Source organism: Pungitius pungitius, chromosome 5 (genome assembly GCF_949316345.1).
Source record: "Pungitius pungitius chromosome 5, fPunPun2.1, whole genome shotgun sequence".
Classification (NCBI taxonomy): domain Eukaryota; kingdom Metazoa; phylum Chordata; class Actinopteri; order Perciformes; family Gasterosteidae; genus Pungitius; species Pungitius pungitius.
The window spans coordinates 22,118,447-22,132,926 of record NC_084904.1 but is presented as its reverse complement, the minus strand read 5'-3'; the positions used below and the strand labels follow the sequence as shown (position 1 = coordinate 22,132,926).

Below are 14,480 nucleotides of genomic sequence, written 5' to 3'. Positions count from 1 at the left end.
ATTTGGGAGTATTTTCAGTATTAGATACAGTAAAAAAAACACCATATGATTTCTTTCTACATCACGCGTGGGCTGTCCTGCTCCAGACGGTGTTTTCTTTCTTACCATATGTGAACCATCGCCTCAATATACGATCAATGACCACGTCCCCTCTTTTCCAAACGAGCCAAATAAACCCAAACCAGATGAGCCTAAACCATGAAGAAAAAGTCGTAAGTTAAGCTTTCAGAGTACGTCGCTGTGGCTCGTTGGTCTAGGGGTATGATTCTCGCTTAGGGTGCGAGAGGTCCCGGGTTCAAATCCCGGACGAGCCCAACTTTTTTACCAAACTTTGATTAATAAAGCGACTACATGCTTTTGCCACAAGACAACCATTAGTCAATAAATAACATGCCATCAAACGTAAAGGAGATGATGAGGATATTCATAAAAGCTCTTTCCTATTTGTTTTCCTGCCTATACGTGACGTTATTATTATTCCAAAAAGAACGGATAATTTGTCCCTTTCTGTTGTACTTCGGAATGTGGTAATATGGTAACTTTATTTATTAAAAGTGGAAGTTAACCTCTGACCCAGAAATAAAAGACACCGCAGCACCCACGTGGGCCGCTAGAGGGAGACACCGCCATTTTGAAAAAAAAAGAAAAAAAATAAAAGCCGGAGGATGAACTGTGACGTCACGACTGAGAATGACCCCCACCGCGTCCTCCCCGCTGCGCCGTCTGACGATATTTGAATGGGAGGACGGCCGAAACGTACCGGCGACACTTGTGTCACCCGTTTCTGTCACCTGTGTGTCTGTGACATCGCGTCCGAGCCACGAGGGAAGCTGTTGTTGAAGACCGGCTGACGTAAGGACCGATTTTTCTACCTCCCCCCCCGCCTCCCCCCGCGCGCGCACCCCCCCCCCCCCTTCCTTCCCCCCGAACACCATCACCCGGTAAGCTAATGTTAGCGGCTAGCATCACCTGGTCAGCTAATGTTAGCGGTTAGCATCACCTGGCCAGCTAACGCTAACAGAGAAACGGCCGCTACCGGACCAGTCGAGACGTGGTTTGACACCCGGGAGGCTCGGGGCCGGTTAGCGGCTCAAGGCTCTGCTAACTCCGCGTAGTTGGAGCAGGTCGGCACCAAAAGCCGGTGTTTTATTGTTTGTTTGTTTGTCCCGTGAGTGGAGTAAACGGGCAGGATGGAGGAAAGCAGTCACTGTGTCTGCCTCTTGCATTATTCAGTTCGAAGAAACTCTTCTACTTCTGCTAAGTTAAAGTTGCAGCAGCACACTGTGGCATCTCCTAGTCAAAGTAAAATAATGCACTTTTAATAAAATCAGATACGTGGGTCCTGGGATCTGTACAGGAATACACTGAATACATGTCATTTATTTCACAGTATTCCACCGTTACTTCTCTGCAGAATCAAAGTAAATGTGATGAGCATCCACGCGCTTTCTTTGATTATTTTGTCCCCAAAGTAGACATCTTGTCACTCATTATTGGAGCTGGAAAGGAATCACCGTAATCTTCCTTCTTGTTGTTATACTGAATCTAGAGGTGATCTATGGAGTAAGTAAGGTGATCAGCTGTGGTTCAGTGGTGGGAGAAGTACTCTGATCCTTTTAAGTATAAGTACTACTACAACACTATGAGAATACTCTAAAAGTAAGTCCTGCATCGAAAATCTTACTTGTGTTTCAACATGTTCTTCAAGTAAAAGTATTGATTGTGCAGTTAAAGAAGAGTAGATTCCCGTTTGTACTAAAGGTCGGATGCTTGTTACATTCCACCTTTTTGTTCTTCTGCTCCTCAAAATGCTATTTCATCTTAAACCATTCCTGTATGTTGTAATCGTGCAAAGAGGTGACTGTCATTAAACGTTTTGGCTGTTAAATTATGCAACGCCAGAAGTAGGTTGTACTTCTAGTCATCGTGGTCTATTCAGACCTCACCTTTCATTCTGACTAAGGTGATGAAATCCTGCTACAACTACAACATCAGCCGTATGAGTCATCAAACTATTCAAGTGTTTAATCCTTCTTTACAAAGCACAGGTCTTCATGCGTGGCCTGTGGCCTTCTGCGTCCTGACCTCTGACCTCTAACCTGGCCCCTGGGTAAAAGCGATGGGGCTGACCCAAACCGAACCCTTTAATTTGGTGGTGAATGGCGCTCTGTTGCTCACCCGGGATGAGTTTACGATGCGCCCGGTGGAGCGTCGCGGTCGCCCTCCTCCCCCCCCCCCCCCCCTCCTCTAATGACAGCTCAGGTGGATGAGATCAGCCCCGAGGCCCCGAGAAACAGTAATTACGCTCTGCGGGGAGGAGGGGGGGGGGGGGGTGAATGGCGATGAGTCGCCCGCCACGTCGCTCCGGGCCGCTATATGAAGCGACCCCCGCGTGGGACGGGACAGTCCGGCGTGATGAGAGGGCGCTTTGACACTCCAAGGGACCAGTGAGGGACGGCTGCTGGTTGTGTGTCTCCAACTCGGGGAAAGGTACGCTTTATGCTTCATGCTTTTAGAAGAACAGGAAGGAGAACACTTTGTGCTGGGGTCTGATTCTTCAAATGATAAGCCGCTGCTCTTGTTCTTATTTCTTTGTCTCGATAGTGAACTGATCTTTTGATATTTTGAAGGGTTGCCTGCACCTCTTGACCGGGTGGGCGGGGCTTCCAGCACCCGTGCAACAGGCAGCTGTCACTCACAGAGTCATCTCAGGGGAGCTGTTGAAAGATTTTTTTTTTTTAAATAATTTTTTGGGTCTCAAAAAGAGGACGTCTGCTTGGTCTTGTATTTGCTGATGTCCCCGTGTGACTCGCACGCTTTGGCGTCTCGTGCTAAAAACACAATCTTTAATGTACCCAACCCACATAGCTTTAGTTTTTTTTTTCCACCTCAAACACATCTGTAAAATGATGTTATTCATACTTATGGAAATAACTATGTAGTCATTTACAGACAATAGGTCTACATAGCTGTGTATAATCAATGCTTTTTTACCATGTTCATTAATATCTTGCTGTGGTTTAATATTAATATGAATGACATTTGTTAAGTGTGCAAAAAGCGTGGCAGGAACAGGCTGGTAAAAAGGGAACCTTACAGATGTTTTATTTATTACTATCATAGATGAATATTCCAGTATCTTATTTGTGGCATCAAAAAGTATCGAGTATCTAAATATTTTTCCAGGTATAGTACCCAAGTCAGAATGTTGGTATCGGGACAACGCTCGCCTCAATTAGTCTCCAGCTTTTCTTGTGTTTTATGGCAATAAAGTGGCTTTATTAAGTAGCCGTGCAGCCATGTCCCGGCGTCGCCTCCTCTTCGACCCTCCTGCCGCACTTCCATCACACGTTTTACTTCTAACCCTCTGAAGCTGCTGATAAGCGGGGCTCGTCTGGCTGAGGCGCGTTGACCCCGCGGCGTGTGACATAACCGCCGATAACGCGGGAGTGTTTGCTTTGCCCGATTCACCGTTTGCTCGCCGCCACTTTCTCTTGTTTTCCCGCCTTATCGCTGTTTGCTGTTCCCGGAGGCGCCGGCGCCCGTTTGTTCTCCGATTCGTCGACAGCAGCTTTGACGCAAAAGCAGGAAAAACGGGCCGCTTTCTAAGAACAGAGAGGACTTCGACCTGCCGAGGGCACCAAGAATGTCCCCTCTTTACTCAGCTGTCCCCCGGGGACACTCTCTTTTACAGTTATTGTCCTCGGAAAACGGAACAGGACAAACTAAACGATCACAAAAAGAGAAGCTCCCAACCAGCAGTTAAGTGTTGCTTTTGCAAACCTAAACGCTGACGCGTGCCTGTTGGACCCGGGCGGTTCCCCTGGCGTGGGACCACATTCTAAACCACTAACCCGCTTCTTTCCCAACACAAATACCTCCTTCTCCTTTATCGCATTTCACTCTGTTGTGAACGGCTGTTTTAATACTTTATCATGGTGCTTTTTGAGGTAAATGCCGGGCCAGTACTCTGCCTCTCATTCTGTGTGAGAATCAATAAATGAACGTAGAAGAAGAGGAGAGTGTGTTTTCGGGTCAGACGGCTTCAGAGTAACTTGTCAGTGGGGGCCGTTGAGGAGGACGTCTCTTCTTCATAATGTCGTGTGTCACATGTCCGATGTGAGATTAGAAGAGGGAGCCAACAGGAAGTGGACTTTCTCAATCAATGATCTGCCTCCGTGTAGATGGAGAGGAGTAACGTGGGTTTGGCTCGGCGCCGAGAGGACGACCCACAACATTTTAAGCTGCAGCTTCTGGTTCCTTTTCTTCACTGCTTCACTCTTTTCTTCTCACCATCTCCTATTTCTTTCCTGATCACCGGTCGTAACCTTTTGCTTTATCTCTCCTCCCTCCCCCCCCCCCCCCCCCCCCTCACAGTCCACTGCTCCCCTGAGGAGATCCCTGCCCCCCCCCCATCCACCGCGACTCCCATCACTGCCTCCGGGCGCCCTGTGGGCATCGCTGTGCTCGTCATCAGAAGAAGAAGAAGAAGGTGAGCCTTTCTTCACTCTGAGAGGAAGGAGGTCTGTTTATTCAGCTTTGCATGCGGACCTGTGTCGGGGGAGGGGGGGCTCGAGAAGAATCAAGGCTCTGAGCGTGCAGGGCGGGAACGCGTGTGTGTGTGTGTGTGTGTGTGGTTTGCTTATGAAAGTTTGTGATGGGAGGGAGAAGCTGTGAAGCAGAACGGCAGAACGCTGACGTTCGATCCTCTGAAGCACAAAGCGTATTTGAAATGACTGTGTGGGTGTCGTCTGACGAGGGTGCGCTGTACTTTTTAATTGTGTTTCCCTCTGGTTTCCTCCTGTCTGTGCGTTGAGGCCACACACTGAGGGGCCTCTCGGTGGACTGCGGGGGGGGGGGGGAGGGGAGGGGGCTTTGATTGACGGTTAAGGAATAACCTTCTTAACAAGCCTCTGAGTGAGTATTTGTGTAATTCTCCCTCCGCAGACCAGCGTCGTCCAGCCGCCGGAGGAGCCATGTCCACCCGGCCCCCGCGTGGCCGTGCCACTGCGTCCGCCCCCCCCCCACCGCGGCCCCTGCTGACGTTTGTCTTGGCCGCGGCGGCGCTCCTCTGCCCCGCGGGCCGAGTGACGTGTCAGACGCCGGGTCAGACGCAGTCGCCCGCCCAGGTGCTCCAGGACCTGCTGTCCCGCTACGGGGACAATAGCACCATCTCGGTGCCCCAGCTGCGCTCCCTGCTGGCCCTTATCAGCCACGGCCAGGGTGAAGGTGAAGGTGAAGGCGGCATCGTGTCGGAGACGCCCGCCATCAACATGACTCTCAAATCAAACAGCTCCAAGGTGAGAAGAGAGAAATCACGAGAAGCAACCAAAAAAACGGAATGAATCAATAGAAATACTTCCGTGGTGACAACATGTGAATATTGGCTCATATGTTTAGTTGTGCACCTTTTGCTTTCCTGAGTTACTAAACGCTGCCTCTGTTTGGTTGGTATTGGCTGACTCATCTTTATGATCTGGAACAAACCTGAAATACGTGAGGAGCAGCATTTCTTTATTTTAATTCCCCGGCTCCTCTAGGCCGTCCTTGTCTGCAGGCTGACCTCTGATGGGGCAGCTCGTGTACTTAGATACGGCCTCAATACGGCTCCTCCAACTGGGGGGTGTAAATCCAGCTGTAGTCCTGCCTGAGTGAACCGCTGATAGCAGGACAGCAGAAATATTTGGCATATTTCCTGTGCTTAGTGTCACTCGCCGCTCCGCTTCAGATCTGTTGGAAAGTCCTTCAACGAGGCGGAGGTCACGTGGTGTTCCAATGTGTTGAGTCACATTGTTGCATTCCGTGACGTCACGGACCGGTTTATAGAATAATTCTTTTGAATGTTTCGTTTGTTTCTCCGGGTTGGAACACTTTGGTTGAGCATCGCGTCCAGTTGTGTGTTGAAATCTGAACGATTTAGAAAGAGTTGATTATAAATAAGCCGAGTCGTGTTTGATCGGTGGCCCGTTTTCTCCCACATGACGTCATGGCGATGACCCACGCGTTGCTCCTGCGTGCAGTGCCTCCCCGCCGCCACGCTGGCCCTCTACAGCATCAGCGAGCAGTCGCGCCTAGACGGGCAGGGCCTGCGGGAGCTCTGCCCCACCATGCTGCAGCAGCTGGACGCCGGCACCTGCAGGGCGCACAAAGAGGAGGAGTCGATCGCCGAGCCCTCCCCCAGGCCCACGGGCGCCGAGGGTCAGCGCACACACACACACACACACGCGCTGTAAATGTTCCCGTGGAATGTGTCATCTTCTCTTCACACAATGAACAAACCGTAAATGTCTCATTTCCGTTTCCGTTTTTTTTTTTTTATATTTTAGTGGGGCTTTTAACTGTATCTATATTGTATGGGAGAGGAAGGTTGAGTGTACTTTTTGATCTACTGATGTAATAACGTAGTTTTCCAAACACATCGTCCCTTCTGTCCACACTTTTGTTCCCCACTCTTTCCTGTTTTTTCAGGCTAACACCAGGGAGACCTTGAAAAAACATTTTGGGCAGTGAATATGTGTCTTGTTGCCTAGAGACCGTGATATCACGATGTCCCCGGAGGAGATGGAAGCCAAAATAAGCGCGCTCAGCTAGCCAGGGCTCAGGTTGCGTTTTTAAGTTTGTCCTTAAAAAAAAAAAACCTCCACAATCTGACCTCCGTCAGCACATCTGGTGCGTAGCGGGGATCCAGGAAGGCTCCCCCCCCCCCCCGTCAGCCCTCAGAGCCCCGGGGGCCATGCTGGCGTCTCCGTCCAGTATTAAATCCACCCGTCTTCCTCCTTACTGACCCGCCACGACCCCAGCGCCTGGCGTGCAGCTCCTCCTTCGCTTTGTCCCTTCATTGCGGTCGTTCTGTTATGATCAAATATCATTTCCTCCTCCTTCTGCAGCGAGGAGCTGAAAAACTGCTCCTGCTTTCACCCCTTTTAACCAAGTTTATGGGTTCAAAACGTACATATTTTTCTATTTAACAATAACAACAGAGTTCACCACATCCACGAGAATATGTTTATTAAACCAACAGAGCTCACTTAAATCAACGTACAGACTCACTCGTACATGTGTTTGTTTTTAGTACAGCTGATGATACATTCTGTGATTATTTAAAATGTGCTTTTAGGGACAAATGTTTGATGTCCGATGACCTCACAATATGTCCTAACGTCCCGCCTCCCTCTCTCATCCAACCCGTCCGTCACTCAAAAAAAAAAAAAACCCCATCCAGTGTGGGGCTTTGCTTTCCTGAGTGTGACCGTGATCAATGCCTTCTCCCTCACCGGAGTCTTCATCATTCCCCTGCTGAAGACGCGCTACATGAAACACGCGCTCACCTTTTGCATCGCTCTTGCCGTCGGCACGCTGTTCTCCACCGCCGTCCTGCAGCTCCTGCCAGAGGTTTGCCATCCGTCGCCCTTCACAACCCACAGACCCCCCCCCCCCCCCCCCCCCTCCCCGTTCGCACATCCGGGGGCTCCTCGGGCCGTTTCCTCTCCTTCCTCGCCTTGGTGTTTCCTCTGGCGTCCTCGGCGGCTTCCTTCCTGCCTGCTCCCCCTGGCAGCGAGAGGTCAAGTCGGGCTACTGCGACCTGACAACCTGCTGCGTCGTCTGGGCTCGAGTCCGCACGTTTCCTGTCTTTTCGGAGTGACTGTCCCCGGGAAACGGGGCGCAGCGACCTTCAGAGTGGACCTGGGACGACCTGGTTGGCACCGGTTCCTTCTGCACCTGCTGCCAGGCTGTTCCAAGCTAATTCGTGTGTGTGTGTGTGAGATAATGTAAGCTCTCACTTTACCCTGATTGCTTCCCTCCCTGTTCAATCCGCATGGGGTTCAAGGACGCCTTCCCAAGAGGCCAATGAAAGCGTCGCTCCGAATCAACGGACCAATGAGCTCGTCGTCTCTGGTGTCGATGAAATCAATCAATCCATGAATCAATGAAAATGTTTTTTTGATCAGGCTGATTTCATTCAATTCTTACCTTTCTTTCCAGGGAGATAACTTGTTGGTGTTCTCTAATCTTCTTTTTACCCTCTGTGATAAAAAAAAAAAAAAAAATCAGTTCTGAACTAACTACTTCTGTCTTTCCCCCCCCCCCCCCCCTCTCTCTCTCTGGTCTCCCGTTGGTCAGTGTGGGGCTATGGGATCCTATCTGTGACACTGATCTCTCTGTGCTCGCTGGTCGGGGCGTGCGTGGTGCCCTTCATGAAGAAAACCTTTTACAAGCGGCTGCTGCTGTACTTCATAGCGCTGGCCATCGGCACGCTCTACTCCAACGCCCTGTTTCAGCTCATCCCAGAGGTAGCGTCCCTGCGTCCCTCAGAGTAAAGGTCTGGGGGGGCGGTTAGCAATGCGGCCTCCTGCGCTGTGAGGGTGCAGATGGAGCGTCCCCGCTTGTAGTCGATTCGAAGGTCGCCTGCTTCCAGGTGGGCCAGTGGGAGCCGTCCCTGTCTACAGCCAGTATCTCAGTATCTGTGATGGAAACTTAGAGCCACTCAGAGCCTAAAACAAGCCATTCACAGACCTCCAGCTGTCCACTTTCAAAAACATTTAGTTTATCAGATAAAACCTTGTTTAAAAAGAGCCGTCCGTCCGAATTGATGTGATGAAAGCTCCTAAAACCGCAACCTGACGCCGTCTTCTCCTCGTGCGATGGTAGGCCTTTGGATTTGACCCCATGGTGGATTTCTACGTGTCCAAATCTGCGATGGTGTTCGCCGGCTTCTACCTCTTCTTCTTCACCGAAAAGGTCCTCCGAGTGCTCCTCAAGCAGAAGAAAGGGGTGAGTCACTACACCATGTGTTGGTGGGGAAATGAGGAATATGTAGCTTTAAAATGCAAACTTCAGCTTTCGCTCTGAATACTTTTATATCAAAGCTTGAGAACAAATGACCCCAAAAAGGTGCTTAAAACCAGACTGAATCTTCAAAGGTCTCCTCAATGTATCAATAATATCCCTAAATAGGAAGATTCTGTATAATACTAATATAATTAGGATTATATTTGTAATGCAGGTTGCATGACCTATTTTTAAGCTCCTTAAAAGCATTAAAACATGGAGATAATATTGGGATTCTTACAACTGGGCCTCGGTGAGTTGAAAGGCTGTTTGATATTTAGAAGAAGTTGAAGACTTCTTTTGTCCTTGATGTAAAGCAAACATCCGCTTGTTCTCCTGCTCGTGTTGAGTCTCTGAGGCTCAACCTCGGATCTCGGATGTTTAAACACCTCCTGCAAATAAAAGACTTCAATCGTACTTTAAATATTTACTTTCAACCAAATTGCAACATAGAAGCATTTTATGAAATAGTTTAGTAAACGATTACAAACAAGAAGATCATTTCATCGATGTGATTTCTTCTCTAAAAAACATACTAATACTTTATTATGCTGCAGTAATCCCTCGACCTCGTGCAACGCGTGTGTCACGCTGTGCGTTTAACCCTTTCATCCGGTCCAACCAGTCTAACCAGCAGAGATACCTTCAAGTTCACAGCCGGGAACTTGAACGTCACCGGGAGGGAATCTTGGCGTTATGCAACGGTGTCATAATGCGCCGGCTGAACCATGTGACGCGTGTTTGGAGAGGATTTGCACTGTGTGTTCAGCTGCGGTTCAGCGGTTTGGTGTCACTTTGTCTTTTTCGCTTCCTCTCAGTGAAGTTCTGAAAGCATCTCTGGTGAAGGTGTGAGCTGCTGGTGGAGCGTCGCACTGGAGGCTTTGATCGGGTCGGGGGGGGGGTGTGGGACACTTGCGCCACCTTGTGGTCACTGTGCGCCGGGTCATGTGATCCTGCCAACCTAATTACAGACTGACACGCGTCAACCCGCTGATCCAATTACAGATTTGACCCCTATTTTGCACCTAAAATCCCTCCGTGTCGACTTCACAGCGTCCCTGTGTGTCATTCATGAATAACGTGTTGTACGTGTTCTATTTCCTCTCAGAACCACGGGCACAGCCATTACTCCCCCCCCGACGGGGAGGTGGAGGAGGGCGAGAAGGAGAAGCTGCAGCAGAACGGAGAAGCCAGCAGTCTGGCTCCGGGGAAGGTGGAGGAGGGGGAGGGCGAGCTCATGCTGAGTCCTGCTCAGGCACCACAGGTACAAAGGGGGGGGGGGGGGGGGCACATTATTTCAGTCTGTTTTTTTCTAACTCATCAACACAAAGGGACCCAGGAGGGGAAATGAATGTTATAACGACGGTATTACAGCCTGATGTGTCTCCTGCTTCACACGGTCCTTGACATGTGACCCTCACAGGACTCGCAGAGCCCGGACGGCGGGGGGCGGTCCGCCGGCTGCTATTGGCTGAAAGGAGCGACCTACGCCGACATCGGCACGCTGGCCTGGATGATCACGCTGAGCGACGGCCTGCACAACTTCATCGACGGCTTGGCCATCGGCGCCTCCTTCACCGCCTCCGTCTTCCAGGGCGTCAGCACCTCGGTGGCCATCCTGTGCGAGGAGTTCCCCCACGAGCTCGGTGAGTCAGCCGGACCCGTCTCCTCCCTAGCGGCCCCGTCTCCTCCCCAGCGGCCTCGTCTCCTCCCTAGCGGCCCCGTCTCCTCCCTAACGGCCTCCCTCTGCTTCCAGGAGACTTTGTGATCCTGCTGAACGCCGGCATGAGCATCCAGCAGGCGCTCTTCTTCAACTTCCTGTCGGCGTGCTGCTGTTACCTGGGCATGGGCTTCGGCATCCTGGCCGGCAACAGCTTCTCCCCGAACTGGATCTTCGCCCTGGCCGGGGGAATGTTCCTCTACATCGCGCTGGCTGACATGGTCAGTGTTTTCATCAGACGGTTTTGGTCATTTTTAATAAAGATTATATTGCGATGATGTCATTTGAGTCCTTGGTAAGCCCCTCCCACAGAAGGTGAGCAGGTGTTACACGTCTCTTAGACAAGACGTTCTTCACCTCTCTGTTGTTTATTTCTTTTTGTTTGGCTCTCTCAGTTCCCGGAGATGAACGAGGTGAGTCGGGAGGAAGAGGACGCCGGCGGCAGCAGCTTCCTGCTCACCTTCGCCATCCAGAACGCCGGCCTGCTGACGGGCTTCGGCATCATGCTGCTCCTCACCATGTACTCCGGACAGATACAGCTGGGCTAGCTGCTTGAACCCAGACTTTTTTTTTTCTGCTTGTGTAAACTGGACCCCCCCCCCCCCCCCCCCCCCCCCCTCCCCAAGAGGAGGAAACGCTTCTTGTTTTCCTCTCCTCTCCATCTTCCTCCCTGCGGCAGGTACGCACACCTTCCCTCTGTCCCAGGAGCCCCGGCGTGGCTCAGCCTGCAGAGACGAGCTCAGGACTTCTGAAGATGACGTGCCGGACTCGTCACCTGTCACTCAAACCTCTCCTCCGCTCTCCACACTACTGGTCGGCCATTTTGGTCTGCAGATCTTCTGGTTTTGTTTTTCCTTTTGTGTCACGTGAGAAGTACTTCCTCCTCCCCCCCGAAGCACAATCAGGTAACAGATGGACAGTGGAATCCTTCTTTCTCCAGACTTTGACCTCCCGCCCTCTTCCTCATGCTTTCATTAACGTACCAAAAACCAATCATTAGGAAACCCGAACTGGAATTTTAAATTAACTTCAATCTGACATCCAGCTGGATTTAACTGTTTTGTGTGTTGATGTTGTATATTGTTTTATACGGGATGGACATGAAATCTGACTTTTTGAAGGCCAAATAGGAGCATTGAGAAGGTGAAGGGCTACACGGAGACTGATCTCTAAAGAAGGATCAGATGCACGTGACGTCCTATTAGTGATATTTGTGGCTTCGTGCCGATCGGAAGCAGCAAAACGTCGTTGTTCCTCATGTAGTTTTTACCACCTGTGCCCTTCATCGACCTTTTGAATTTCTAGCTGCTTTTTTTTTTTTCCTTGTACTCTTGAGCTTAAAATTTAAATGTCTAGTTTCCACAAAACCCTGCAGGTTTTTTTTTTTCCCCCCTAAGAATCATCTTTTATTTTACAGTTCATAAAATGTTTGAACCAGATGAATCCTACACACATCTGGCCTGCTGTTCTGTGTTATAGGGACAGGAAACGTTATCTGTACTTTATCTGGAGCACAACGTGGCCAAAAGTATGTTCTAATGAGCGATGTGGTTCTGAAGGTTCTCCTCACAACGCTTCTGTCCACCTGGAGGATGAAAGAAATACAGATTTAGTATTTTGGTCATCGGTTAAACTTCTGTGCAATATAAAGCAAAAGTTCTGTTTTTTATCTGCTAGGGTGTAAAGTCAGGAACCTTTTTTGGGGGGGGGGGGCGGGGGGGTGGTGTGTTTCATGGTGGTCAGACAAAAACAACTAAAGGCTTCCTCAGGTAAAGTGGACCCGTCTCCCGCTCAGGTCGACGCACTTCTATTCAAATCAATTCTACCAAAACGTAATTATCCTACAATCATAAATAATCAATCAATACTTGATGCTGTTAAGTTAAAGCAGAGTGATTTATTTAACCGATGAAAGTTATTCTTTGAGTGAGGAGACTTATTGCTCTTTGATGTTTGATGACCTCGGGAAGCATCTGCATACTTTTGGCCAGTGAAAAGCGACCCGTTGTGACCTTTAGTCATTTTCTAAACTACAAAGACTGTAACGTGATGTTTAGGTTGAAACCGACATTATCACCATAGCAACGCTGTGCTGCTGTTGACGCTACAATGTTCGTCCGTCTTTACTGATGTCCTACAGCTGGGATTTCAGTAGATTCAATATTAGAATTTTTATAGGTTATATTTTATTAGAAATAGAAAAGAGGAGCCATGATTGGCTGAAGACTTAAATGTTGTGATTATTCCTGGATGGAGAAGTTCTGAACTTGTACCATGAGGTACAGTATTACTGCTGCTTGGAATTTATGATGTTTGGGAGATTATGTGTCCTTAGAGCCTTAGAATCTTTATGCTTTAACCCTAAAAAGAATGATCAGTTGCGGTTTACATCACAAGCCATGAAAGCAGACTAAAGTTTGTTTGTTTGTTGTTTACCTTTTGTTTCAGTATTTTGTTTTGGAGAAGTGGGACTTTTTATTTGCATTGAACATTTTAACTGTACGTTAAAAACAAGACAAATGACCAAACTTCTGGTCATAAACTCTATATTAATCTCAAAGGTTTTCAAAACGATGTTTGACTTTCTGGACATTTTGATAAATTATTGATCTTCTTTCAGACTTGATAATTAAAGAAAAAATGTAATCTATGGGAATCCTCATCATCTGTGTGTCATCAAAAGCCTTTTTTATAAATATTCTTTTCCAAGAAAATCATGTGTCAAGCGTCATAATTGTCTTTATTTATTCAACCTATTTATGTAACGTGTGACTTTTCTTCCTTCAGTTCTCTCATGTAGAAAAACTTCAATCGGTTTCTTCTAAACAGGAATAAAACACATTTAGGATTCTCTATCCGTGACCTTGTTTATCTCCATTTTTCATAGCCAGGCTTCTCAAACTGTCATGGGGGTTGTATTGTTTTCCACCCATCTTTTTGGAAATGAAATAGATAACTTGTTCAGTTATGTATATTTACTGTTGTCAGTAAATATTTAAGACAACTTTTACATATTGAAAAACAATGTATTCTATTGCTCAAGAGTTCGTAGCTAATGTCTGGTGTTGTGGAATATTTCCATAAAAGTTTGGGAGAAGAGAATAATTTGTTTCTAGGTTCATCTAGTAAAACACAGTCTTAATGAATGATCAAAGTTGCAAAAGTCCATTTATTGCTTGCAAGCAGGAGGTCAAATATACAAGCACGTATCACGATGCTCTGCCGTGATGGCGTCTCTGAGGAGTCAAAACGCTGAGCTTTTCTACACACATGTGAAGGCCATCCTCAGTATCAGGGACGACATTTTGCAAACCAAGTTGAGATAAAAACCATGGTTAAGAGGGGGGTAACAGTCCCTTTGTTGGAGCATTTGTGTGAAAGCATGTTTGACTGCCCTCCTTTACACAGCTGCAAAAGGCAACTTTTGAATCTCCCTTCTTTTCTCGCATTACTTCAATACAAACAATAAGCACTCTTTTTGCATAAGACTGTTATAACTTATTTTACCATTACACTGGTTCCTGGTTTGAAGCTGCGTGTGCTCAATATATATATATATATTCAGTAATAGAAAATACAAAACAATTAACGTTAAACATTAAATTAGATGGATTTTAAGCTAAGCCATATCTACATGTTGGATCACTTATAAATATTAGTGCTATAGGGTTTTTGCAAAGGGAAACCCTTTAACTGTATCTAAGTGCTCGAGTCTTAAGTAAACTTACTTAATTACCTTCCATCACGGCCAAAAAAAACACCGTGATCCCAATCAAGGTGTTTTGTATTGAATCGATGGATGCAATAAAACGGTTTTCCTGACAGACAACACAAAAGTTCTACATTTATGTTGTGATTTTCGTTTACAGTCCAGGTTCGTGTTGTCGTTGTGAACCACGCTGGTGCTGCGCTTGGTGTCCACCGGGGGGCA

General features: G+C 48.0%; 1 protein-coding gene and 1 non-coding gene across 6 annotated transcripts; both read left to right on the top strand.

Annotated features, from left to right (window-relative positions):
- Positions 1-171: 171 nt before the first annotated feature.
- On the top strand, positions 172-13,402 carry slc39a14 (solute carrier family 39 member 14). Of its 5 annotated transcripts, none has more exons than XM_062562627.1 (10): positions 172-212; positions 4,378-4,492; positions 4,948-5,300; positions 6,021-6,198; positions 8,122-8,291; positions 8,650-8,772; positions 9,938-10,093; positions 10,253-10,475; positions 10,586-10,770; positions 10,945-13,402. In XM_062562627.1, the coding sequence occupies exons 1-10, from the start codon at positions 186-188 to the stop codon at positions 11,095-11,097; spliced, it is 1,683 nt and encodes a 560-aa protein (XP_062418611.1). In that variant the 5' UTR covers positions 172-185; the 3' UTR covers positions 11,098-13,402. The 5 variants fall into 5 exon arrangements, with proteins under 5 accessions (XP_062418611.1, XP_062418612.1, XP_062418613.1 ...); XM_062562628.1 differs by lacking the exon at positions 8,122-8,291 and adding an exon at positions 7,223-7,392; XM_062562629.1 differs by lacking the exon at positions 172-212 and adding an exon at positions 380-852.
- trnap-agg (transfer RNA proline (anticodon AGG)) lies at positions 243-314 on the top strand. Its single transcript has one exon. It is a non-coding gene; the product is annotated as a tRNA-Pro (tRNA).
- Positions 13,403-14,480: the final 1,078 nt, after the last annotated feature.